Raw genomic sequence first — 27,096 nt, forward strand, 5'->3', positions numbered from 1 at the left:
TACGACTGTGTCCTTTCATCACCCAGTTTTGGCCCTGCCCCGTGTTTTCTGCAACCAAACAGGACTTTTTGCTGGTGGTTTCTGAAGCTCTGTCTCTCAGTTTGCTCACAGAAACCCTCAGTTGTAAATCCTACCTGCGCCAACTGGACTGTTTTCAAAAATACTGTAATGCGAACGTAATGTCAAGTATTTACTACTGCTAGAAACGCAAGCTACACTTCAGCAGAAAAATATACCTCAACAGCCGGGACTGTGGGCATTTCTCATGCTGTAACTCTTGCCAGCCAGATGGCAATGTACGGGATATTAGACATCAGGCCTGTGAGAACTGTTGAGTGTTGGGCACAACAAAGCAACGCTGCAGAGCGGTAACAGCAGGAAGGCTGTTGGGTCCAGACTGTGCTGGTGGAGAGGACCTTGCACGTTTTGTGGTGGCTGGCCCGCCATGCCTGCCGTGAAACACACCTGTGTTCAATGTCTGTCACAACTGTCAAAGCAGAACATCCGAAAGCTGAATTTTGCATCTGTGACTCTTTAGTATTCAACCTTTTGCTTGAGATGTAACAGCTTTTGAAGCCAGGGAATTTTCATTTCTTGCCCTATTTCGTGAAACGGATACTTGTCTGCATTGGTTTTTAACATTTTTTTCTTCTCAATCCATCATTTAACTACAATGGCAGCTATCACAGAATATTCTTTGTTTTCTTAGTATCTTCCAATTAGGATGCACTGTCAGTCAGTATTACTATAAAAAGAATATTTAGTTATTTAGAAGATTATATCATACTATACTCCAGTCTATTTTTCACTCTACTCCAGGTCTTGGTTGCAAAAATCTAAATATTCCTTATGTTGCTAAAATTTTCTTTACTCTGAAACACATAAAACAATTGCAAAGGGCAATTTCAAAAGGTTTCACTATTTACCTACCCCTTTTGCATCAATTACACCAGGTTTCGCGTTGAATTTCACCGTCTTCAAACGTGCACGCTCCTTTCTTTCAACTCTGGGGAAAACACAAAGAATCACAAGTTGATTATAGCAGCGTGTTCTATGATACGTTTGATATCTAATCTCCCAAGACCATTGGCAGCTTACTATGCATAAAAAGCATTTAAAGCAAATTTTGTAAATTGGAAAGAGAGAGATGTTAGGTGACTTCCTCAGACAAGCGGCAGTTTTCTGGCAAACATAGGACTGGATCTGAGGAGCCTTGGCTGTCCTACACCGGTAGAACAGCACTCCCTGTTGCAATATGTCACAATATTCAAGTGCAGAGAAACTTTCTCGAGGGTTTGATTACTTAAAACTACACAGTTTTGCCAAAAAGAGCATTTCTGAGGAGATGTACAAATGCTCAGTGGCAGAAGAGGTATTTTCAGCCCCACTAAAACGCTGTGAATTGAGTGGGTGGTCTTAGTTAAACCATGCCCTCCACAAGCATCTGCAAGCAGATAGAAGGCAAAGAATTTGTTTTTCTGACTCATTCCAGTGAAGACCTCATTGCTAGTGTGTGAATGCTGAAAACAAAGATGGGCAGGTTCATATTACCAAATAGGAGACATGAATTATAAATTTCAGGGGTTTTCTTCGGCTGGTTCTACCCTGACCCCATGAACTGACCACCTGTGAGTAGATGGATGCTTTGGGTGAACTTGTCTTCAAGATCAGTTTAATACATTGAATATAGTGCACGTTCACCAAGCCTGCCTCACAAGATGAACCAAAGTGCAGAAATTGAGGCCAGAAAGGACATTTGCTTTGAAAGCTCAATCCTGCCCTGAGCTGAAAAACCAGAGCACATGGCCCCCATGAGCCCACCTCCTGGGACCTGAGAGCCCAAACTGCAGTGTGGTATGACCCAAAACTTAGCTTAGTCTGTACAGTTCTGGTATTTGTATATTTAAATAAAGTTGAAATGCTCCAATGAAAAGCCTCAAAGTTTATTTGGTCCTGATATCCATAGCTTCAACAATCACAGCTTGAGAGAGGAGTCGTTATATCATGTAGGTGATGCCTTCAGGGTGAGAAAATACTGAGATCTAAAAAATTCTATTTCAGAGGGAAGCATATATCAAAATCATTGTCAACTAGCTGATGCCAGACAGATTAATTTTAAAGAAAATACAGACAGTTTTACTTTTTAATGCTTAATATGTTTAGCCACCAAAATAATGTAGAAGAGGAATGTGTGGTATTTTGATCCATTTGTATCTCAGAATCAAGACTGGACAAACACAAGTTACAATCCTCAGTATTGAGGAAAATAAGAGACACACAAGGCATTTACAAAGGACATCAGACTAGATAGTTCAGTGTTCCTTTTCAGTCCCTAAGTGTTATAGATCAATATCCCAATTTTCCATTATTCAATGAACAAGCATCATTCTAAAAACAAGTTAGTAAAACTTAAAATCAATTATCATACTGAAATATTTTACCTGTGGGAAAACAATATGCCCTTAGTATATTTGAAAAGTTCACCATTACTACAAGCTTTACATATGCTGTATATTTAAACTTTTAACAGAGTATACTTAAATAGTAATGCTGGGAACTTAAGAAAAAAAAAAAATGTACCAAGGGGTGAGCTCTCCCCTAAACTAAATTTATGCCCAAGAAAACAGGTGCAGAGAGAGAAATCTAAAGAAAGGAAGAAACTATGTCCTTACCTTGACTAATATGGTCATTACTGTAAAAGCGACATTTACTACCTTTGCAAAATCATCTACAGAATCTATCATCTACAAAAAACCTATCATCAGCAAAAAAATCCGATCATCTACCCATAATTGAAACAGTAATTCTATTTGTCCAAGATTAGGAATTGCTCTAGGAAATCTAAGTTGAATCCTGCAAAGCTAGCTTATAAGAGCTTGATATTGTATTTTTATTAGACAATAAATAGCTGGGGAAAAAGTGAGATTTATTATATCCTTTAAATTGGACCAGATATGACCCTTTTTCTAATTTTCACAGTTTCCCACTAATGAGGTTAGAATACATTCCTGCAAATCTCTCGGTTTCTAAGTCCGGATGGTAAGAATACCTAGTTTCTGATAATTTTTTTTTTTTTTAAATACAAACTCTAGTCTTTTGATAGAATGATAATTAACACAACATGTTTCCCTCTGTCTGAGTGGGCTTATATATTTCCTACTGAAACACAGTGAAAGCTGGTTACTATAGTTACAGTTTAAATTTAGAATAAATGCATTTCTCTGTAAGTGTGGAATATTCACATGGAAACAGCTCAAATGCAGCTTTCAAATTAAATCTATGTTATTAAAAACACACGAACAGTCTTAAATTTAAACTAGCAGATGAAGTCCCTTGATAATACCGGTAAGAAATGAAGACTTGAGGCTGTGTAATTGCCTAAATAGGATGGATGCCTTCTGAGAAAATAATTAGCTCAAATGAACACAGTATTCTACTTATTAATCTGTGTTAACATTTAAACTCATTCCAGTCCTGCCTAACTTCCTAAAGCATCTGCTTTTAACTTCATCTCTTATTCACTGCGTAAAGAAATTTGGAAATTAACCCTGAGGAGTGGACCTTGTTTATGAAATTCATCATAATTGCATTAGCAGCCATGGAGGCATCACTGCTTTCCACAGGCATAGCAGAGGAGGAGATGCAGAAACATTTTGCATTGCTTTGAGAAGTATATAAATAATGTCATTAAGTGCCATTAATCCTCCAGGCAAACATACCAACAAAGTCCATAAGTTCTCAGCATGCCTGCTGAATACTGCAAACGTTTCATAATCCGGGGCTGTTTTAAGGACAGCACACAGTGTTGCCTCCCGTTACAATTTTCCTGACACCCTCCACAATGAAACTGTTCTCGGTTACTTTTAATTTTTAGCTGAACTGTAAACTTCCAGGCTGAAATTTCATGTGTCTCAGGGTGATTACATTACTGTTGCTGCCCAAAGTGTTAATGAAATGGCTTAGCTGTTGGAGAAAGGCTAGGATAAAATAAATGGTTTTGCCCAATTTATAATATACTCTTGCTCAGGTGCTCTACTGCCTTTGTGTCTTGTGTCTGGGACTTAAAATGTGGCAGTGGGTTGCTCTGGTGTCAGGAATATACCTCTCTTTTTCCTGAAGGAACTGACCCGATATCTGAATGTCTGAAAAATTTTGTTTTTTACGTGCTCTGGAGAACTCTCTTCGAATTTAGCTTGGTTCTCCAAAGATTTAGTCTTTGTTGAGGTGGCCAGGGTGCAGGACTGCAGTGAAATAAGATGTTCCCATAATTTTTCATTTAGGCTACCAGGACACTTTTGCCATAAGCAGAGCTAAAAAGGGAACTAAAGTGATGAAAATAAGAAGTATTGAATGTCAGGTCTTTTAGCATCGTTGATCCAGCTCGTAGAAAATACATTTTTAAAGGAACACTAATTCAAGCACTTTTAGCACATTTTTTGAATCTTCGGGTTTGTAATTGCTATATTTAAAGAAAAATAAACTTGACTGCTTTTTTTCCCCAAGAAAAAAGGAGTTTAGGCACAAATGTTTTTTTGCAGCAGCTGACATCGTGGATGCCTAAATAGCATATGAGTGTAAATTTCTTACATGGCTTTAGCTGGCAGCAAACCTACCATCCCTTGGACAATATTTTGATCAATCAGCTGAGGAAATTGCTTTTAAAGGAAGAAATGTTTCACTTCAAACTGTATCCAGTTCTCATTCACCACTGCTGCACAAAGTAGGATTATGGGGGGCTGTGCAAAAAGAAAATAAAGTGAATGGGGAGGATTCCTCTGCCAAATTTGCAGAGGCCCAAATTTGCCACCCTGACTTGCCTGATGAACACATTGCTCCTGTGCCCATTTCTAATTATATATCTGCTTGACAGAGCCTAAGGGATGAGGAAAGCACAGATACAATTTCCAAAACTACTTCGTGGCTCAAGTCCCATTTACAAATGTGCCTGGGGGTCACTGAAACTCGATGAGGCTTCAAGAAATGTTCAAAGACACCTACATCCAGCATTCAGACGTGACTTGGGAGCTCAAAAGCTCTGAGCCCCACATGGAGACAGCATCACCTAGCACAACTGATGGGGATTTCACCTCCAGGTTTCACAGAATCACAGAATCTGCTAGATTGGAAAAGATCCGTAAGGTCATCTAGTCCAATCATTACCCTAACACTGACAAGCCCACCACTAAACCACATCCTTAAGCACTACATCTACATGACCCTTAAATGCCTCCAGGGATGGGGACTCCACCACTGCCCTGGGTAACGCATTCCAATGCCTGATGATGCATTCAGTAAAGAAATTCTTCCTAATATCCAATCTAAACTTCCCCTGGCACAACTTGAAGCCGTTTCCTCTTGTTCTATCACCTGTTACCTGACAGAACAAGTTGACCTCCACCTCTCTGCAACCTCCTTTCAGGCAGTTGTAGAGAGAGATGAGGTCTCCCCTCAGCCTCCTTTCCACCTGCTCTCCAAGTGTAGCTGCCTGCAGAAGCACTGCTATGTACAGGGAAATGGTCTAAGACCATCTGAGATCTGGGAGAGCTGGAGTATACGCTGTATACTCGTTTTCTCTTGAAACCATTTTTGGTACTGGCTCTTTTTTTTGAAAAAATGGTCAGGATTCATTCTCTTCTTCCCGTGTAAAGCTAAAGAAGAGGAGAGGTACACTGAAAATATACCCCAGCCTTCAATGTTTCCTCACTAGCAAGTTCAAGACTTCAGTTCTTTGGATTGCTGTTATCTTCCTACTCCTCTTCTGAGGAACTTATTACTGGGATGCAACACTCACTGCACTGCAATGTCTGTCTGCTTTTGCGTTTCTGGGCACACACAGCTGTTGAAAATGGGGCCCCTGGGATTTTTCAGAATGAGACTCTCAGTTCTTCGTGTGCACTGCAAACAAGAAGAAATCAAGCATAACTCAACTAGACATGAACTGTGCTCCTCCACTGTTGGGGGTCAATGGACTACTGGGAATTTTGTCAGGGTCTTTCTAAAAGCACTGATGAGTCTTCACAGTGGAGATGTAAAATATCAAGTGAGACACGCTTTAATCTTCAATAACAGTGTTCATCACTGATTTGGAATACAGATGCAAATTGCAATCTGGTGTTGAGAATCAAATAAAATGGTTAGAGTAGCCTAACTTGCACAGATTTGGCACTGAGATGTTCTGCAGAATTAAGGTTATTTTCAAATCCAGCATGAGAATTGTGGTAAGGAGAGTTATTAAATAGAAGGATGCAACGTAAAATGGACACTTGAAAGACCTTGCTATATTTTACATATTTGTCAGCATGTTTCTTCTTGTCTTGCTTCACCATTTCCAGGTCATCTGCATTATATTTGTTTTGCCTGCCCATCAGGTGAAAGATAAGTGAAAATACGTATTACTATTTATAGACCAACTATGTGGGTGCAGTCCATAGTTTTTTATTGCTTCCGTCCCCTGCACTGCTTAGTCTTGTTTATGTGAGCTCTGAGCTTACCAACAGATTCCCATTCTCAAAATTATTTTTGAGCACTCCTGAAAGTGGTATTTTTGCATCAGAGCATGTATTTTGCAGTAGGAGAGAACATGCTCTCGTTCAGGTCTCCGCCTTCAGTGACTTGCTTATAGAGCAACTCAGCACCTGGTCTGTATTTTATGGAAAGAGTAGACATAATGCTGTTAGGAAGTGCATTCTCACAGAATTATAGAACAAACTTATTCTTTTTAAAAGCTAAGGGTTTTTATCCTTCAGCATTAAAGTTTCCCATCACTGCAGGAGAGCAGGAAGAGGTTTATACATATGCATAGTTATCAATTTTATTCCATATTGTTTTTTTTTCCAATTAGATTAGTAATTATAGTCAGGTAACTTCTTTTAGACAAAGTTTACGTGATTATGCCATGTTAAAAAGTTTTATCATCTAAGGATTAAAGTCTTAAGGGATGTTTAGAAAGATAGACAATTTATAGGAAACCGTTAAAAATAAAACTCACTTGAGTGGATAAACATGCCCTTCTGCCAAGCTGAGCGGAATAACAAATTTAAGTTGGCTTTTTGCCCACAGGGACTTCTGTGCTGGAAAAAACCTCTTGTTCCTTGTCCTTAAATGTTTGTGAAACATTGGTTTTTATGTACTTTTCCCCCCATTTTGCTCTGAAAAGACAGCGCGGTTACGTGTGTTTGTGGGGAGAATGTTGTCTATTTGAGAACACAGAGCACAACTTTCAGGCTGGTACACCTTCAGCCGGTAATAACAGAGATACAAGTCGAGATACATTTTGCAGTCAGATATACTTAAACTCCCAGAAAATGGAAATCTTAGAAGGATGTCCAGTCTGACACCAGTTCTGTGGCTGCACATCTTAAAGACAACAGAAAGATTGGTGTAAATATTTTAGTCGTTTAGGACCAAATCTTCGTTGGCTACAGTGGGAGCAGGAGTAAAAGTAGTGAGAATTTATGCTCGGCCCTTCTGGGGTGATCTGTGTGAAATTGCAGACTAAATTACTTTCAGACCCACAGACCCAAGTCAAGCAGATATAGAAAACAGAAAACACCGAAGCTTGACATTCAGGAGGTGGAGGTTGCTGTTGTGTGGGGCTTGCCATGTAGGAGCACTTCTGTGTGCAGAGACTCAGCAAAGAAAAAGTGAAAAGAACTGGAAGTGTAAAATAAATGCTACAGCGAATTAAAATCTCTTTAGTACTGAATTAGAGCATCTGTCTAGGAATTTCATACATCTGAACTTATGCACGCTGGTTTCATGCTTTTTGTTGATTTGCTTTAACTAATATGAGTGTTTCCATGGGCAGGGAACCTTAGACATGGGCTGCTCAGCTTGATACTGCCCTTTATGGGAAACTGAATTTGTTTTCTTTATCCGGACAGTAGGAAGGACCGTGAGGCAAATAAAAATTCTTATGATTGGAAGCCCAGCACATGTAGAAATTCCAATCTGAATCTATGCATCTATACATTAAATGTAACAATAATCTAGTACAAATCTAATTCTGTTGGTCATTCTAGTATAAAAAAGTATTTTTTGATGACAGGGGAGCAATTCATATGCATAAACATATTGCATAGGTAATATCAGAGGCTGCCTGAAACGGTGGTACAGGACTGGTAGTTATGTACCCTCACCTTGGATACCCTTAGCAGCATAATAACTGTGACCTGCTCTCACCTTAGGCAGAGCTTGGATAAATCTTTTTGGTGCATGTGGAACCATATAATATATAATAACAACAATTTATAATAACAACTATTCGGTGACGGTTAAACCACAACTGAAGTAGTTTGCAGTCTCTTATGCTGAAGTTCTACTGTTCCCAACATCAATACGATACACTATCACATCACCTTTATAGCATTATATTTGTTTTCTACCCAACTGGCTGCTCAGTGCCATGGTCGAGAACAACAGCCGTAATCAGACAATAAATACATACTGACAAACGGACAAAATGTTTCTTTCAGATGTAGAAAGGATTGCAATAATATTTCAGAGCTGCAGGATACCCAGCATTCAGTTTTCATTAATCCCCTCTGAGGTCATCGGCTCACCAGTTCTTGAGATTTGGTCCTTCAATGGATCAGTGGAGAAACACAGGGCCACCCTCGTTTCTTTGTGCTGCCTCTTTCAGTAACCCTCCCCCAGCTGCAGCGCTGCCCTCCAAAACTCCCTCTTAAAGCCTGACTTTACAATTTAACAATCAACAAGGCAACAAGTCCACACATTGGGAGCAGCTCTGATCTAATGACAAATACCTTTCAAACTCTATTTGATCTGTAAGAGGTAAAGTGTGGCAATGTACACAACAACCTGGAGAGAATAATGAGTGGCAGCTCCCCTATAATTACAAATGATGATTTCTTCTGGTCTATCATATATATTATAGAGGAGAAAAAGAGTATGGAGTCTTGATTTATCATTCAAAATTTCTCTTATCAGCTCATGCAAAAATGTCACTGTGTGAAGGGCTTTCAGAACTATTCTGTAATGATTCCACTTGTGAAAGACGCAGGAATTGTATATTAGCTGCTGCTGGACAGGAGCTAAGGTAGTAAAGCAGACTCACCCTGGCCCTAATAATCCCTGGATCTGTAAAGCCTGTCCTTTACCCAAAGTGCGAAAAAATATTACAGTCCCACAGGGTGGTATTCCTGCATTGTATACATAGGCAGGAGTCCAAGCACAACACCAAAACCAAACCCCACCAAACCACCCCCTTCCCCCCCAAAAAAACCAAGCCCTAAAGAAAAGGAAGAGAAATGAATGCAGGATTGAAAAGTACAGGACAAATATAAAATCTCTTCAACCTACAACTTCATATAAAGCTGAGCTTGCAGGACAAGTCACAGCCCAAAAATGGCTACAGATGCTCTTTTCCTCCTGTTCTATCACAGGGCATATTTTACTGCTAGATATTACATATACCATATTATATACAATGTAACACCTGTAGAAATAGTCCTATATAAACTATAAGAGATATAGCATCCTGCATTAAACATCTGAAACGAAGATTTCCATGCCGTAGTTGCCTACATTTGGTCAAATGAATCCCAGGACTATTCTGTTTTAGATCAAGCCTCTCCTAGTCAATAACCCACACCTGCAGAGGAAATTCAACTCCGAATTAGTACATTCTATCAAGTACGATGAGCTTTATTCTGTGTAGCTCAGCCCTGTATGCACTGGTTGCTCATCCTCCCCTTGGGTGGTGTAAATGACCACAGAAGACGTTGCCAAGAGCACATCAGTCTCATTGGGTCTAAGGGATCATCCAGAATCGACAGGAAGGAAATAATCCTCACTTTTCAGTGCACTGGGAAAAATAACCTTGTACAACTGAAGCCTTTTGGGAAATAATAGCAACCTCCCCCCAACCCCAGCTCAGGTGTGCCACATCAGTATATTAATGCAGACAGACAACCAGACGCCATTGATTTTTCCAGGCGTCTCAGATTCCCTAGTGAAGAATCAGGATGACAAGTGGAAAGCATCGTAACTATACCTGCATCTTTGCAAATTCAAGACTCTTATTTTTAGACTCTAACCAACCTATTTTAATCTTGCCTCTTTACCTTTTTTTGTTTTTTCTTTTTTTTTCCCCTATGTTCTCCCAGTGTTGCCTAAGCCACATCTTTTTCCTCGGCTGTAGCATCTATCTGACCTTGCCTAGAGAGCCTCTATCTTTTGTCCTTCTTGAAAACGTCGCTGTGCAGGTAACCCGATGAGCTTTAGGCACTTACATACTCTTCAACTTACAGAAGATACAACTCCACATCTTAATCAGTTGCTTTACCCTTCTTTCCCCCTATAGATTATGTATGACAGCTTTTTGTAGCTTTTCATAGTAGGCACCGCACCGCGAGTGAGTTTTGCGCACACACTTCCCTCAGTAACGACTGGATAGACCATCCTCTTTTCCCATGTGTGATCCAATCATGTCATTACAATAGTATTTACAGTAGCAATTACTAGCAGGCAATAGTAGGCAGGGGGTTGGATTAGATGATCTCCAGAGGTCCCTTCCAACCCTGACCATTCTGTGATTCATTTTTCAGTATCTAGGCACTAAATCTGTTTAATGGGCACATTTTTCCCATTGTAAAAATCATAATTTAGTTTTTATTTCTATGTATTATACAAATCCAAAATTGCTTTTCGCTGAAAATCCTGGTGTGTTTGCTATTCAAACATGGTCATGATTAGAGAAAATGAGGTCCTTGCAGGCCTCATGTCAACAAGGTATTTGATGGCCTTTCAGTTTACTTTTACGTGATTTAGAACAAGGAGTGCCATGAACTCTATTAGCACCTGGGCCAACTCTCTTGAAACAGCAACAGGGGCTCTATAGAGCATCAGACATCCCATTTCCCCACTCTAAAAAAAAGGCATGATCATTTTTATATTAATGCTAAAGCTGAAATTGCTAGGAAGAGAGAGTTTATATGCAGTATGGGAGCATTGATGCAAAAGAGAAATGTAATGTGATTTGACAGATTTCATTTTCCTCCCACCCTTTCAGTTCTTGACCTTTCTATAGCAACTATCAACAGAGGCAGAAAGTAATACTGATTGGTGTGGTAGTTCTGATACTGTCAGAGACCTGTGGCCAATTTTACAAAAGCACCTAGGCAGAGTAAACAATACAAACAATGAGAGAGATGTCTGTTCTCTCCCTGTCGGTCAGCATCAATCCATCACAGCTAAACAAAGACTCAGATTCAGCTTGGACAGTGGCTCAAAGTTCCTTCATTTACATTATATGAAAGATTTACTGTGATATTGATTATCCATCAGTTTCCAGCCAGGCGGGAAAGATCAAATTAACAGATTTTGAAGCCAAAGAGAACCATTATATAATTTACCATCACTTTTTACATCACACAGGCTAAGAAGTTTAATTCTATCACTCTTGCAGAAGAAAGACATACAGTCTTGATTTGAAAATGTCAAGACATTCATTATATCTCTCAGCAGTACGATACAATGGCTAATCACCCCGACATTAAAACATGTGCTCTACTTCAAATTCAGAGCTAATTCCCAGACTTGGGTTCTGGTTCCTCATTTGCCTGCTGAAGCTCTTTAGTAGATGGTTCTCATTCCCCCTTCCACCCTTTCTTTGTGAAGATACTAATCCACTACAATTGAGTCACTTTTTGAGTTTCTTTTCAGTACAGTTAAACAGCCTGAACTCTCACAGCAAAAATTGTATCTTCCAACTCTTGAAATAATAACTATGAAACTTTCCTCTACTTTCCTCGTTTTTTCAGTAGATTGATGCACCCTGTCTTTGGAATAAAATGGAACATTTTAACATCATGGCCAAGGAGGTAGGAAGGAGGACGCAGCACTCACCTCCTCTTGCTGGGTATAACTCCCATCTCCTCACTGTCTCCCTCCAGAGTGACCCTCCTCGCCTGCCACCACTCATCATCCGAGGCGTTGATGACGTGAAGGATGTCTCCATACTTAAAACTGAGTCCTTGGCTTGGGAGGCCACTGTCTTTGCTCTTGTCATAGTCAAACATGGCTCTGTGAAAGGAAATAAAAATATGAAGAAACGGTAATTATATCAGTCTTGGGAACATTTACTTCTGAATAATTTGTCATATTTTATGTAACAGCAAACCCTTGCTCCTTTCCAAAGGGAAAGGTCTTGTTTGGAGAAAAACTTTCCACTGTGAAGTTAATCTTTACAGAATCCTCCTTTTTTTTTTTTTTTTTTTTAAGAGAAACTGAACAGTAAAGTATGGTATTTACTGTTTCACTTAATAGAGAACAATCACCACATCAGAATATCTAGTAAATAAACCTGGTAGCCAGAAGCCCCTCTTGCCACCTTGTCAACAGCAGTTTGTGGCTGTTGAGCTTGACCTTTTCTCACCCTTCCCTGTGCTCAGACAGGGGGTGTCTGGCAGACAGGGGTGGATTGGGAGGACTAAATACAAAGGACCAAAACCGTGCTCAGGGTAACGCATTTTTAGGTGAATGGGTGCACCTATCTTAGCATCTAGTTCAGACCAGAAGTGAGCTTTCAAAGGGAATCTCTTGATTATGCCCACTCACAGTGTTTTGGTTCATGTCCTGGAGCTGTGTTAGGTTGCATGGATTGGATTCCTGAAATTTGAAACTAAACTGAAAGATGCCCTGACCAGAGTAGTGCTAGTCTGACACACACCCCTACAGATGCACTCAGGCTTTCACTGCCCACATCCAGTCCCCCTTGGGCTGCAGCACCTGCTCAAGCAGCTCTAGCTATTTCCTTTGATGTTGAAGGTGTTTTCCACTAGTTTGAAGTGGACCTCTACCTTGGGTATACCTATACAAAAATGTCCCAGGTATAGGACGTGTATTAATACAGGACATATATATAAGTCTAGGGAATCCATAAGCATGAATTCACACAATCACAGAATCACAGAATTTTCAGAGTTGGAAGGGACCTCTAGAGATCATCTAGTCCAACTCCCCTGCTAAAGCAGGATTGCCCAGAGCACATTACTCAGGACTGCATCCAGGCGGGTCTTGAAAATCTCCAGAGAAGGGGACTCCACAACCTCCCTGGGCAGCCTGTGCCAGTGATTTGAGTGCTACCTTGAAGGTACCTGGCTATCAAACTGTGGCTGGGCATAGTTCAGCATGAACTTACTGCCGAAGTGTTCAACCCAGATCCTGGGAAGAATCTTCAGCCTGCCCTGAGCTCTGTATTACCAAGCTACAGTGATACCAACTCTCAGCCTCGTCCTGTCCTATGCCTGGCACACACACCAGCGGTCTTCAGGGTAGACATACTCCAGTTTCTCAGGGGAAGACCCTGCACATGGAACCCAGCAAGGCTGGACATGATTGCAGGTCACTTGTTAGAGTTACCTAGCTCAAAATCCGGATCTTGGTTTCTTACAAGAAAAAATACATGGGAATATTTTTCCCATGTAAAATATTGTTTAAAAATCATGCCTGTCAAGATCTGATGTTTATTTCCTATAGGGAAAATAATATTATTATAATCCTGACTACAGAAATGTTAGACCAGTAAAATCCCAAGAGGTGTATCATAATTCCTACTCTTTTATTGTCAGGAATAAAGCCATGGCAATCTCTTCACTGGTAAACACTTCTGTGAGAAGGATTTGATATAATTAATTGTTGTGCATTGTAGTGTAATTGCAAAGAATGATTATAGAAGCTTTATGAGTAGATTTAAAACACTCAAGGTTACTTCTCATAATGAGGAGAACTTAAAAGAAAGTTGTCACCGTTGTAACTATGCAACAAAAATAATTTAAAAGCTCTCATAAGCACTCATTCTGCATCAAAGGTCTGGTTCAGGAGGAGGAAAAATGCTATTTGGAATATGTCTTCTCTTAAAGAGTTTACAGTCATGTACTAACATCTTTAGAAAAGCCCAGATAATTCCCTTCTCTGAGGATGAAGACAATAATTAATCCTGCTGAATTTTACATAATCCATGAGCTTAGATATGCTTGTGCCTTTCTTGGTAAAGGTTCTTGGACTGCATGTAACCTTTGAAAAATTTTAATGGATTAGCAGTGGAAATCCTTTAAAAACTTGGCTGTATCTTAGTAAAAATTTACATTCATAAAGTATTGTTATCAGTAGCAGGTCATCTGCTGCCTTCTCAAATGAGGCTTTCTGTGAAGACATATGATGAAGCAGCATATACATCCAGAAACAGCTAAGTATCATCATTCACCTCTTCTTAATCAATTAATGACACCTGATCTCTGGAGAAATGGCAATGCACACACCAACAAGCATAGAACATACCATCCTGTTGGTATTGCCCTTATCAGCATGCAGTGGTCTGAGTTTTATCATTGTATTGAGCATTTGTTGTCTTAAAAATTCACCAAATAATTGTGTACCTTGCTATTGAAGCCTATCAACATCTCAAAACCCCGACCACACAGTTGGCAACCATGCTAAATACTGGGCAGATGTGATACAATCCTGAATCCATGCATCATTAAATTACTCAAAACAAATGACAGTATCCTCTGTTGCAGAGAATTTGCAAGACTATCGCACCCCAGATGTAAAACACATGCAAAACTGGAAATGCTCCATAATTTGCAAGTTCTAAGATGAAAGGCGTATTTCAAAAGTGAAGTAGTATAAAGAAAGTAGGGCAGTGTTCTTCGTCCTTGCACAGACATTTGTACCTCAGAGCCCATGTATTAACTTAAAATCACTGACTGCCATCGTTCTAGCTGATGTTAACGATGAATGCAGATGGCAATTTTTGCCACTGACTTTCTTTGATTGGAGTAATCATGTGCAATGCTAATTAAAATAAGATTGCAGATCTCAGACAAGAGAATTTTTGAGCACACTTTTCATTGAGTGAAAGATTTTGTGGCTGCATGCTCTACAGCTGTTGATTACTCCATTAGTAAATGAAAATGATACAAGAGCTAACTTCAGTGCTCTTTCCTAAACATTTCAAATTAAGAGCCAGGTTTAAGTTGATAATGTAGCTCTATTTAAGCTTACAACTTCTATAACATTGCTGGGTCTGTAACACATATTTTTACAGGTTGTCATTTGGCCCAGCTGGAAGAAAATCTTCACTTTAGGCACCTTTGTAGAAGTTCACATCATTACCTTGGGCAATAGAGAGACCTAGGCACACTCATCCTCACCTCCTCCTTTCAGTTCTCAGGCTGTAAGTACAATTTGGATCTCTCCATGTCCAGTTGCAAGCTCTGGTTTTACTTATTTATGAGGCTGCCATGTCATTTCTAATTTTCTACCTGATGAACAGCGCTCACTTCTGCTTGTGCTCAGTCTTGCAGATGTATATAAAAATAACACATCTGCATCTGTTGAGTGCCGACCAAAGTGATACAAAATGAATGCAGCCAGACCTCTCATTCGGTAAAGGAACTGGGTAGGGCAGACAGAAAAAGATGCTTTTGGTTTTTTTTTTTTGCTTTGCTCTTTCATGTCTTTGGACAGTAGCAGCCCAATCTCACAGGATGCCACACTAAATCCTGCAAGCACTGAAACTTTCATCAGAGAGGAAAGTTCAGCTCTCAGCAAAGTCTATGCAAGCTTCTTTACCTGGATATCTAAGGTATGTTAGATACCTTAGATAAGTTCTACCATGCCATGCAGAATATCAGAGGAAAAGCTAAAATGTAGTAGAGTCTTAGCAGAATATTATGCATTGAGGAGAGGACATAAGCAACCCAGTGCAGCAAGAGTCCCACAGAGCATCCATCGGCCCTCTCTGAGAGGTGAGCACCATGTTTTCCTTTCTGATCGAGAAGGACCATCACGATCAGGACCTGACTGCCCCAACTCCCCCAGACAAGTACTCTTCCAAAATGAGATATCTAAAAGAAACAGCAAAGAAGTGTTATTCAAACCAGCCAGAGGATTTAACCCATGAAGCCGTGCCGCAGTGCCTCTCTCCATGATGAGTTAGAGGGATCTCCACACAAAACAAGCACACGTAGTGGAGATACTGGGGAGCCTGCTCAGCAGAGCTAACGAGCTTTCTGAACTTGCTAACATGACTATATGTTTTCATATGGCTGAGTCTGCTTATTCATGGGTTACTCAGGCCATTCTTCAAGGCACTGAGCCGTAACTCATTTTTAGTGTCTTTTACTGCAGTTTTAAAGAATAATAATCTCAATAACCTCACAGCTTTCTAACGGCACTTATCTGACAGGCTTGGATACTAACAGCTTCTCCTTTTTTTCTCTGCAACTGACAAAAGTGCATCTTAAAGAGCAGTTCTTCTTTCACGTGTTTTATCTCCTCAGTTAGCTGCTTGCATCCACTGTTCAGCCCTTTTTGGATCACACAGTACAGAACCAAGAGCTCTACGAGGCTTTCTCTATGGCACTAAGGGCTCTTTCTCCAGTCAGATGATTAAGTCTACTTTTGAACTGGGATAGTCAATTTTTAATAACAAAGGAATCAGCTTAAATTATTTAACTTTCATTTTAGAGCTGCCACCAGTGTCGTGATCGCACCAGCGTTGGAAGAATTCCTGTTTGGTGTCCACATTTCACTAACAGGACCCTGGGTTACACAGGATAGGTAACATATTTTGAGGTTACGTATATAGCGATCCCAGTGATTTCTCTGAGATGTGGATAAAACTCTGAAACAGGGAACAGAGCTTGCTACAAACTAATTAAAGAGATGTGGTGAAATAGTGATTTGGCCATCTTAGTTCCCTTATTAGATAAATGGCAATAGGAGTGGTTGTAATTATCAAAGGCCTAAAGTATCCGCGCCAAATTTCCATTAGCGCCTTTAATTTTTTTTCCTCAATTCCCAGTTTTTGCATGGGTTTGGGAAAAATGTTTAATATCTGTACAACATTTTGACTGTGAAAAGTGCTATTCAAGTGTTAAGTATTGCTGCTGTCTTCTTGGTGAAAACCTGCTGCTTGTAGAAAATTAAGAAACGCTGTTCAGAGAAGTGAAGCAGAAGGTGCAAACATTTAGAACAAGCTCAATATCACAAATAGTTAAGATTATGTGAGTCTTGTTTCCATGATATTATGCCAAACTTCAGTAGTGATCATTACACTAGGCTAATCCCAGCAGTAATTTGGACAGAACCTAACAGGTTGTATTTTTGTGCTTGGGTGCTTCTTAATCATTTTTGGGAACCCACATCAGCGTAAAACATGCGACAAGCATTTCACAACAGCATCAAAATTCATTGCTTAAAAATTGTTTGAAATGAAAATACGGCCAAGTCCGAAGCTGTAATATACTGCCGAACATGCAGAGGCGTCCACATGGAAGAGAAGACCACTAAAACAGGGGCATTTTTTTCCTCCACTTAGTGTAAATACTTCAGCATTTGAGGTATATCCAAAAGCTAAGTTACATTGCGCAGTAAATTGCTATTTCTAATGACACCTATTCTTGCAGCTGGAGTAAGAAATGTTTGACGTAGGAGAAAATAAATCAGCTTTAAGGAAATAGCAAATCAGTTCTTTGTGCAATCCCGTATATTGCAGCCTACTGGCACCCACCATGCCTATATTGTTACCAGCGTTTTAAGAATGAAAAATAAGATACAGAAAGACGAAGTGATCTTGCTAAGCGTGTGGCAGAAAAGGGAATTTAACAGAGAAACCCAGCATCCCTGGCTAATGCTGTAAACACCATTTGTAAGTTAGTAGTATTCACAATCCTTCTGGCAGGGCAAGGTATATTAATGCATTTACAGCACAGCAGTATATTTTGCTGAATGCTCCTGTATGTTCAGGGCAAAACCCCGAAATCTGCAACTCCCATATCACTGCGTTGTGGCCAGTAATCTCAATTTGATACAGTTCAGGTACTGCGTGGCAGCTTTGTTTGCATCTTTGAAATTACTTTCTTCTGGCACAGATGGGATTTTGCACATAAATTTACAGACTGCTCTTTGCCATTTACTTGATTATGAAATGACAACAGCATTTAGCAAGAGAGATCTTCATCTTCTGTAAACAGTCCTAACTCTTCTGCAATCTGCCGGCATATCTGCATTTACACCACTTAAGAATAGTACTCTTTTCTCTGAAAATTTCCTTAGCAGAGATTCTCAGGCATCAGGCTTTGTAGCATCACCGTAAGGGAGAGATACTTTATTCTCCTTCTTCTCCACATCTATCCCACCTCCTGCCCTATTTTTTTTTTTTACAGATGGGGAAATCCAGTGCACAGAGGTGTAATTGTTTGCTGGGGTTTAGACAGTAATTCAGCATCAGAGGCAGAATCAGATCCCAAGTTTCATAGCTGTCTTTTCTGCACTCCCAGTAATAGATATATTTCCACCCACTTACAGGCTCAGCTTGAGGAAAACATGAGAAGAAAATGAAAGAGACCCCAGCGTAATTCATTGCTATAGCTACAGCAGAGAGCACAGCAGCTCTGTGAGAGAAGCAACCATTGCAATGCAATTAAGATGCTATTAAAAGGGTTAAATTTTCTCATAGTGGCATGTCAATAAACACTTTAACCTTCTCCTCCCAGCTTTGTCTCCATCTGGAGAAGCTGAACAGGTAAATCCTACGTGTAGAGCATAAAAAAAAGTTGCTTTCTCCTTGTGAGGCACGGGAAGCTCTGAGGTGCTGCTTGCCACGACTGGAGGTTGCCAGAAGAGCCCCTGTGCCAGGGGTGATCCAGTCGTACATTGTCACCTCCTCTGAAAGAGTGGGAGGGGACTGTTTTATTAGCTTTTATTAGGAATATACCACCACAATGTGGTTTCAACAAAAAACATCTGAATGTTTGACTTGTTACCTACAACTCAAAGATACTGTGATTCCTGCTCTCTCCTCTCCTCTCCTCTCCTCTCCTCTCCTCTCCTCTCCTCTCCTTCCATATTTGCTGTCTTGATGATGTTGCACCACTTTAGGAAGCTGATCCCCTCAACTTTAATTACTGCAGTTGGGCTGAGAGGGACAGAGTTAGCAGCATCTGTGTTATCAAATTCAGTCACGCCAGGTCATGGTTGCCATGTTCCCTTTGGAAGTTATCACAGGTCAGGGACCATTCCCAGCAACAGTTTGGATGCACCTCCCTTTTACGGTGGAGAGAAGGACATAAAAGACGGGATACAGGCTGTTGCAGTAGGCCATGGAGGATGCTCCCAGGCATATGTAGTTTAGGATGTTAGCATAGCTGGTAGCACTTGTGGCGACCCTGAGGGAGTGGAGCTGGCCCTAAGGCACCTTCACTATACCAAATCCCATTGCGCATTTGCGTCCAAGCCTTTTCCATTTGCTACTGCATTGCTGCTTTACTTCATTCAGCAATTTCTCCATTCAGTCCAAGTCTATCATTTTGCTCCTAGTGGGAATTTGTCAGAGAGTTATGCCATGGGCTTCAATGAAAAAAGGATTGGAGACAGCAGTATTAGTTCCAGAAAAAATTCACTTAGAGGAAGGAGATATTTTCTTTATGGTGTTTACATCAAGAAAGAGGACTGCCGTCTGTCCTCAGGGAATATTTTGTTCATTTTGCAGATCCAATCATGATTCTTAATGTCAGCTCCTATGAGCCAATATTTATGTTGTTGATGGGCTTTTTCGGGTCTTCAGCAAGTGCTCATGTTCTCTGCAGGAAATGGGTTCTTCCGTAGTGAAAAGATTTACATCAATATTTTCAGATTTAAGAGGGCAGATTTAGAATAGATATTAGGAAGAAATTTTTCACTCTGAGGGTGGTGAAACACTGGTACAGGTTGCCCAGGGAAGTTGTGGATGCCCCATCCCTGGAGGTGTTCAAGGCCAGGCTGGATGGGGCTTTGAGCAACCTGGTCTTGGTGGGAGGTGTCCCTGCCCATGGCAGGGGGGTTGGAACTAGGTGATCTTTAAGATCATTTCAGGGAATTAATTCATTTCAGGGTATACACACTTTTTGTTTCTTTGGCATTCTATAGGGCATACAAGGGCCAAACAGAATTCCCCTTCTGCTTGCAAACATCTAAAACCCGTATCAAGCTGTGAGCGTGTGCTTCCACCCTTTCCATAATTTATTGACTAGGAAAAACTGGCTGCCAGTTTCATCTGTGATAAACACAGAAGCTTTGAAATACATCTGCATTGTACTCAACGTATTCCAGATTTGCAGCTTGGGGGTTTGCTTTAAAAAACCTGGGAGACTGCACTGGGTCAGAACACTAATTAGATTTAGCCTTAGGTATTTTGACAAGCTCAAGAGAAGATCTGCAGTAGCATCTCAATTCTGGATTGCTTCTTCAGTGCTCCTGAATTTGTGCGTGAAATTTCACAACAAACCCCCAAACTTGTGAGTGAGATTTGAATTTCACAGCAAACTGGAAAACTCAGGCCAGGTTTCTTCTAAGTTGTTTTTTTTTTTTTTTTTTGGAAGAAATGGGATAATTTTTGACTGACGTTGAAATCATAGAATCGTTTAGGTTAGAAAAGACCTTTAAGATCATCAAGTCCGACCATTAACCTTGGTCCATCAAGGTCCAATCTTGACCTGGCCTGAGGATTATGCATCAAAATTATGTGAAATTTGGAAGTTCTTGGGTTTGTTTTTTTTTTCTCCTCCCGCAGACGAAGCGAAGCTGCTTCTTGACAGCATCCCTAGTTTCTCTCTGAGGAATCTGTGCAGTTTCTCAGCACGGATTCCTTTGTTGTGACATTTAAGATTATCCATATCCAGAAAGGAAAAGAAAAGTGACTGGATGTCAAATCAGGGATACTTTAAAGTGCTGGGTAATTCACCTGAAATTGCAACCTGTGGGTTGCAGAGTTTGACACAAGAGCCAAAGAGTCATTCTGTGATTCTTAGTTTTGAAGAAATAGCAATTTATTTACTGTCTGAGAATATTAATTTCAGGATCTTTTTCCCCCAGGGAAAACGAAATAATAGTAATTAATAGTAATAATAATAAAATAATAAATATTTTCTTTCAAAGACAATGAGACTTAAAGGGAATATTGTGACACTGTGTAGCACAGCTTGTAGCTCCCCCCATCCCTCCCTGCTCCCAAATGTATCTTCCTTCTAATACAGAATACACTGTAAAAAAGCACTGATTTTTTTTTTTTTTTAAATAATTGGTCTATAATAGTTCTAAATATTACAACAGCTCCCAAGGATCTGCTTTGGGTAATTGGGTTTTTTCGGTCTCAGATACCCTGTAGCTTGCAATTGCTTTCTCTTAGACCTAATCATGACCCATATCCGTTGGCAGCTTTTAAAATGACATTGTGGCCAGGCTGCCCACAGAATTCATTGTGCTTCCACTGGGTTATAATCAAAAGAAAATTTTCAGCACAGGAAAGAACCCCACTGATAACATAATTATTACTACCAGCCAGTTATATGATGGCTTCTTTGTTTTTTTTGGACAAAGATATTAGACATCTGGAGAACTAAAGTAAGAGAAAGCCTTCCTATGGAAAAATGATCCACATTTATGATTTTTATAATTTGAACATAATGGTGACAAAAAGAGCTGTATGAGAAGGATTAAACACAATTACTCTAGTACTGAAAAATACCCCACCAGCCAAAAGTTCAGAGAATCACGGCAGCAAAATGGAATATCACATATTTTTTTTCCAGAAATCAACATGTAATACCAGAGCAGTGTCAGCCAGAATATTCTTCTGTGGAAAAAGTGTAAGATGTGGGGAAGTCTACAGATTTTCCTAGCATGGAAGTGCTCTTTTGTTCATGTCATAATAAATCTGTTTATTCATTCCAACCTTTAGAGATTATTTTTGAAAAAGACTTGTTCTCCAGCTATTGAAAAAGTGTAGGCAAACAAAACTAGGAGAAAGTATTAACGAGACAGAACCTCATCTGCTCTTCCTTTAATGAGAGAGGGCAATTTGGAGAAGTCAAGATGTTTGTTAGCAACAGATCTTTCTTAGTAATGGTTTCTGCTTGGCCTCAAATGCTGTCCTTTGACAATGAAAAGAGTCAGAATTCGGATTTGCATTGTTATTGCATTGACTGACTAGGTTCTGATATAATGAGGTGTCACATGCATAGAGGAACTACACCATGGAAACCCACTGAAAATTATTATGGAAATTAATTCTTCTGCCTAATGTGGAGAAATGTACTAAATCCATAAACTCTGCTGGATGCAAGTATTTGAGAAATCATAAAATCCTTTTGTCTGTAGGCCAAAATTTGAAGAGCTCATTAAGAGTTTACTCAATCAGTGGGAGGTTGCTGATAGAGTGAGTCCTTTGTGTTTTAGCACAGACTTCAACAGGAAGCAATGCAATTAATTTTTGGTTTTGACTTTGTCTCTTTTAAAGAAGAAGGGTGATTTTGCAGAGATCCAAATGCTACCAAAGTCTAAAACTCTATTTTTTTGGCACAAAGGTGAAGTGACTCAACAGAAGCTTTGGTGCATGAGGCCAAACACAAAATCTCTAAAGGCTTCAGATTTACAAAGTGTAACTCTATAGAAATCAATAGATAGGGAACAATGCCGAAAGCCTGAGCTGAACTCAGCCGAAATCTTCTAAACTGTAATGCAGAAAGTTGTCTGAAAGAGCAGCAGCTATGAGACAAGATGTACTATTTGGTCAACCAGTTCTGTGGATTCCTTGATCTGTCAACCCTTACCTACCATAAAGAGGTTTATCCCACTAAGTTTTATTCTGTGATTGGGTTGAACCAAACCACCCTGGTAGATGATGTTTTCTATAACTTCAAAAGCTCAGTTTTCATTTGTGTCCCCTTCTCATGGAGAAAATCTTGAAAATAAGATACCAGAATATGCAAAAGCAGAAACAAATAAACAAAAAGGGAAAATAAAAATAATAGTCTTTGGTGTCAACTCTTCAATGTCAAAACACTGTGATTGTTTCTTCTTTTTAATGGTTAAATTTGGTGATTTCACCCTGTCTGTGGTTGTCAATCCTTTTTAGAAATGGACTTCGAAGGAAAAAGTGCTGATCAACCGGTATCACCAACAATATTTAACAGCAGCAATATGCATTTTAATATTTATTAAGCAAAGTTGCAAGAGGATGATGCTAAACTTCTTAGCTTCTGTCGTTTAAACACAAAATTAAGCCCATGCCGCTCTGAGCTCCTTGCAGCTCATCATTCGCTCCATTGCGCTACACACACCCTCCTTCCCTGGGAGCCCCGGCTCTCACGCGCTCAAAAGCAAGATTAAAGGTAACATCCAAAGTTCCTGCATCCCATTTTTAAACGTAAATTAAGCACATCCGAGCCCAGGTTTTGTTGACTTTCAATGAAGATCAGACTTTGAATTGCTAAGTCACTTTGAAATTGTTATTCTAAGCAGCTTTAAGATTGACAGAATTTGCCTTAAGCTGCTCCAAGGCTGACAAGATGAAGGTCGGGTATAGTAATAGAAGTGCTTTGATTCCTTGCTCTTGGATGGTGCTAGGACCTAGGATAAGACATTTTTTTTTCCTGTACCATGAACGAAGCTCAGAGTTTGGATGGTTTTGTCCACAATGACACTTCTTCATTCTGTGTGTAATTCCTGATTTAAGCAAGGATGCTAAGCAACAGAACTGGGACCTTTCCTTTAATACCTTCATTTAAAATGAGTCTTGTGGCAATGAAAGGCCTAAAAATAAATCTTCCAGGAAGACTAGTTACATACTTCTCCCTCCCCCTGCCATGAAAATTTTCTACCTATATTAGCTTAAGCTTATCTTGATTTTAAAACATTCCTGTGTCCTGCAGCAAAAAAATCTGCCATGAACCATTGCTTCTACTTAGCAATTAATTTTATATGGGAAATATTTATCAAAAGCCATGTCCTTAAAGTTAGGCAAAGTAATGATAGCAGTCTCTTGAGTCAGGCTCCTAAAAATAATTTTCGCTAGCATTTGAGTAATCTGACCAATTTCAAGCAGATTACATGTACTTAAAGTTATTCGTTGAGACTTATCTGTGCCATAACATATTGTATGTAGTAGAAAATAATTAATGGATGAAGTTTCTTTTCTAATATTGCTCATAGGTAAATATTTTCTATCAAATTTATTCTAAAAAGATTGACTGCACATTGCAGGATGCAACACTCAGTTTGAAACCTCACACACTACTACCATTTCCTAAGCCTGAATCAAAAGATTGTGTCATGCTGGAAGCTGGAATGTGATAGACTTTAATGTTAGATTTGTGTGTGCAGGAAGTACCAGACTGAGGCAGCAATGATAAATCTAGTTTATGTCTTCGGCACCTATAAATGAACAGTAACTCCATCCCTGGCTTAGAGGCTATACTGGAATCTTTCCTCTGTTTTTTAAAAACATTGAATAATGCCCTTTACAAAAATGTTTTGTAGCTGGGAAAAGTTGTAGAAGAGATCAGTTTAACAAGCATGTCTTTGTGTGTCTTGTTCATCATGGACTGATCCAAAAAATTCCTCATTTTAAGTTGGTGCTGGCCTTGATAAGGTACTTGATGAGGCTGTCGAGAGAAGTGGTCGGTGCTCCAAGCCTGTCAGTGTTTCAGAGGCGTTTGGACAATGCCCTTAACAAGATGCTTTAACTTTTGGTCAGGCCTGAATAGGTCAGGCAGTTGGACTAGGTGATTGTGGTAGGTCCCTTCCAACTGAAATTATTATAGTCTAGTCTAGTCTGGTCTAGTCTATCCTATCCAACTCTACTCTACTTCCTCTGCTCTACTCTGAGGAAGGAAAAGCTTCTATAAGAACAACAAACCTTGTCATTAACAAGGAAGATGCATGAGGTCAACTCTCTTGCTTCCACTGTCGGAAGGAGGAGCAAATCCCACTCCCCCAGTAGAGAAACTCATAGAACACATGACAAGAACTTTTCTGAAAATCTAGTCCTTGATATAACAGGCCATATAGGACTAAGGAACAGTGTTGGACCACGTTCACATTTGAATTACTCAGTGATCAGTTCATCATTAGTGGAGCTGCTCTGAATGTGTGGGAGAGGGCAGAATCTCCCCAGGAGAATGGTACGCGTTGGGGCAGGTGGTGCAGAGAGGTTCTGCAGTCCTGGGGGATGTTAAAAACTCAGCTAGACAAGGCTCAGAGCAACTTAATGTAATTTTGAATTTGGATCTGCTTTGAGAGGAGTGTTGGACAAACAAGCTCAGGATGGTCTCCTCCAAATGAAATTACCTATGATTATGTCTATTCAGAAGGACTGAGGTATAAAATATGTTGAGACACAGGAGTTTCTCTCTGATCGTACTTATCAGTTTTGGGCATATCAAGAAATTTTGATATATATCCTGTATAAAATGAGAGTTGGAGTTTGGTGTCAAGAGAGATGGCATTTTCTGCAGTGGGTTAAAATAATTCACTTTGCTTAAAAGTTCCTTGATGTATGCAACTGAGGATGGTACAAAGATGCTCAAGCTACTTACAAGTTCAGGTGATGTTCTCCAGAACTGTGCACCTGTACTAACTCAATCTTGAAAGCACTATAGCCAAGTTAAAGCTGTACCTCATCGCAGCTGATATGGCTGTACTGTAGTGATTTGGGAACCACAGTGCGTCTGGTAGCTCAGCCGTCTTCGGGCAGTGTAGGCACCCCTGGTGTGACTGTGGGCTTAGAGCAGAGAGGGCTTTCTTTTGTTCATATTTTGGGAAAAAAAATTAGGTGTGATACAGAGATTATTAGAGGAATCTAAACTCTCTAGACAGTAAAGGAGAGTGCTAGGGACCGATGGGAAAGGAAGAATTCAGAGCATTTGTGTTAAACGAGAAAAATAGGCTGATATAGGTGGTGTGAACGTTTCTCTATTTCGATGTCCTGTTTCCCTACTTGTAAAATAAGAATACTTAAGGAGAGTATTGTGAAGTGCTCAGAGTACGGTAAAGTGGCCATATCAATGTCTGTGATGGGTAAATGAAACATAAAGAGTGAAATGTCTTTGATTTCAATAGAAGGCAGCATCTATTGAAGCTACACATTTTGTCAGAAAAGCCTGCAGTGTAAATTACACTGTCATTTAGCTTCTGCTTATACAAAAACTGTGCCATTAGAAAGAATTGAGTCTTACAGAATAACAGAATAGAGACCCAAAAGCAAATCTTTTTTTTGATTCTGACATCCCAGGGAGTCATGGAAAAACAAACAAGCAAGAAAGCGAACAAACAAATGTCTCTGACTGAAGATATGTTTTTCTCTCACTTCACGTGGACAAGATTGTTTGAAATATTCATCAATGATATTTTTTTGCCTGGAAAAATTCTTAGACTTTTTTAGTATTTCATAGCCTCATTTGCAAGCTGTAGGAACTTCATATTTGTTCACTTCCAACATGGAAACACCAATGAGATTTGTTGGGTGATTTAAGGGCTGAGCAAGGATGCTCTCTTTGGAGATGGCTGTGGTGTACAGCGGGGAGATGATCAGACCATATGTGCCCTGTTCCTATATGTTCCCTAAACATCTGCTACTAACCACTGTCACACTTGGCTAGATGCACCTTTCTTCTGAGCCAGTCACTTTTGTAGAGCAAAACAGATACAGAAGGCGGGAAACTGAGACTGCCTGCACGACTTGCATTAGTGCCGACAGGAGAAAGGACATGGAAAATTTTCACTGAATAAAAAACAGAACAAAGCGATCCAGATGGAAAAAAACAAATCAAACACTTGAAATATCTGCAGGTGACAAATTATGAAAACTTACAGCTTAAAGAAAATCAAATTGAACTCTTCAGTTTGCTGACAGTTTTTCCTGCGTGTAGGTGATGACTCTCACCAGTCAGAGGGAGAAGAGGAATTCCCAGTGCCTGGGATCCTGCACAGGCAGCCCATGGACAGCCAGACATCTCCGGGAGCTGATAAAACTCATAGGAGCTAGGGAGGGACAATTACTGTGGAGTTTCTATGTATATATCAATCCCAACATTATATTGTATTAGAAATTGCTTGCATTAGAAATAGCGTGGCCTGCAGAAGTAAGTAGGCGATTGTGCCCCTCTACTCAGCACTGGTGAGGCCACACCTCGAGTATTGTGTCCAGTTTTGGGCACCTCAATACAAGAGAGATCTCGAGGTGCTGGAGCGAGTGCAGAGGAAGGCAACGAAGCTGCTGAAGGGCTTCGCAAACAAATCATATGAAGAGCG

The 27,096-nt window shown here is 39.9% G+C and overlaps 1 protein-coding gene across 3 annotated transcripts in view; it reads right to left on the reverse strand.

Moving 5' to 3' along the window:
* DLG2 (discs, large homolog 2 (Drosophila)) overlaps positions 1-27,096 on the reverse strand; it is a 673,110-nt gene that overhangs the window by 42,443 nt on the left and 603,571 nt on the right. For all 3 annotated transcript variants that reach the window (XM_009881201.1, XM_009881200.1, XM_009881198.1), the window contains 2 exons: positions 11,869-12,045; positions 931-1,006 (listed from right to left, as the gene is read on the reverse strand). In XM_009881201.1, coding sequence (XP_009879503.1) covers positions 931-1,006; positions 11,869-12,045 — 253 coding nt within the window. The remainder of the gene's footprint in view (positions 1-930; positions 1,007-11,868; positions 12,046-27,096) is intronic.

This window comes from Charadrius vociferus, unplaced genomic scaffold, assembly GCF_000708025.1.
Source record: "Charadrius vociferus isolate BGI_N301 unplaced genomic scaffold, ASM70802v2 scaffold1, whole genome shotgun sequence".
Lineage (NCBI taxonomy): Eukaryota > Metazoa > Chordata > Aves > Charadriiformes > Charadriidae > Charadrius > Charadrius vociferus.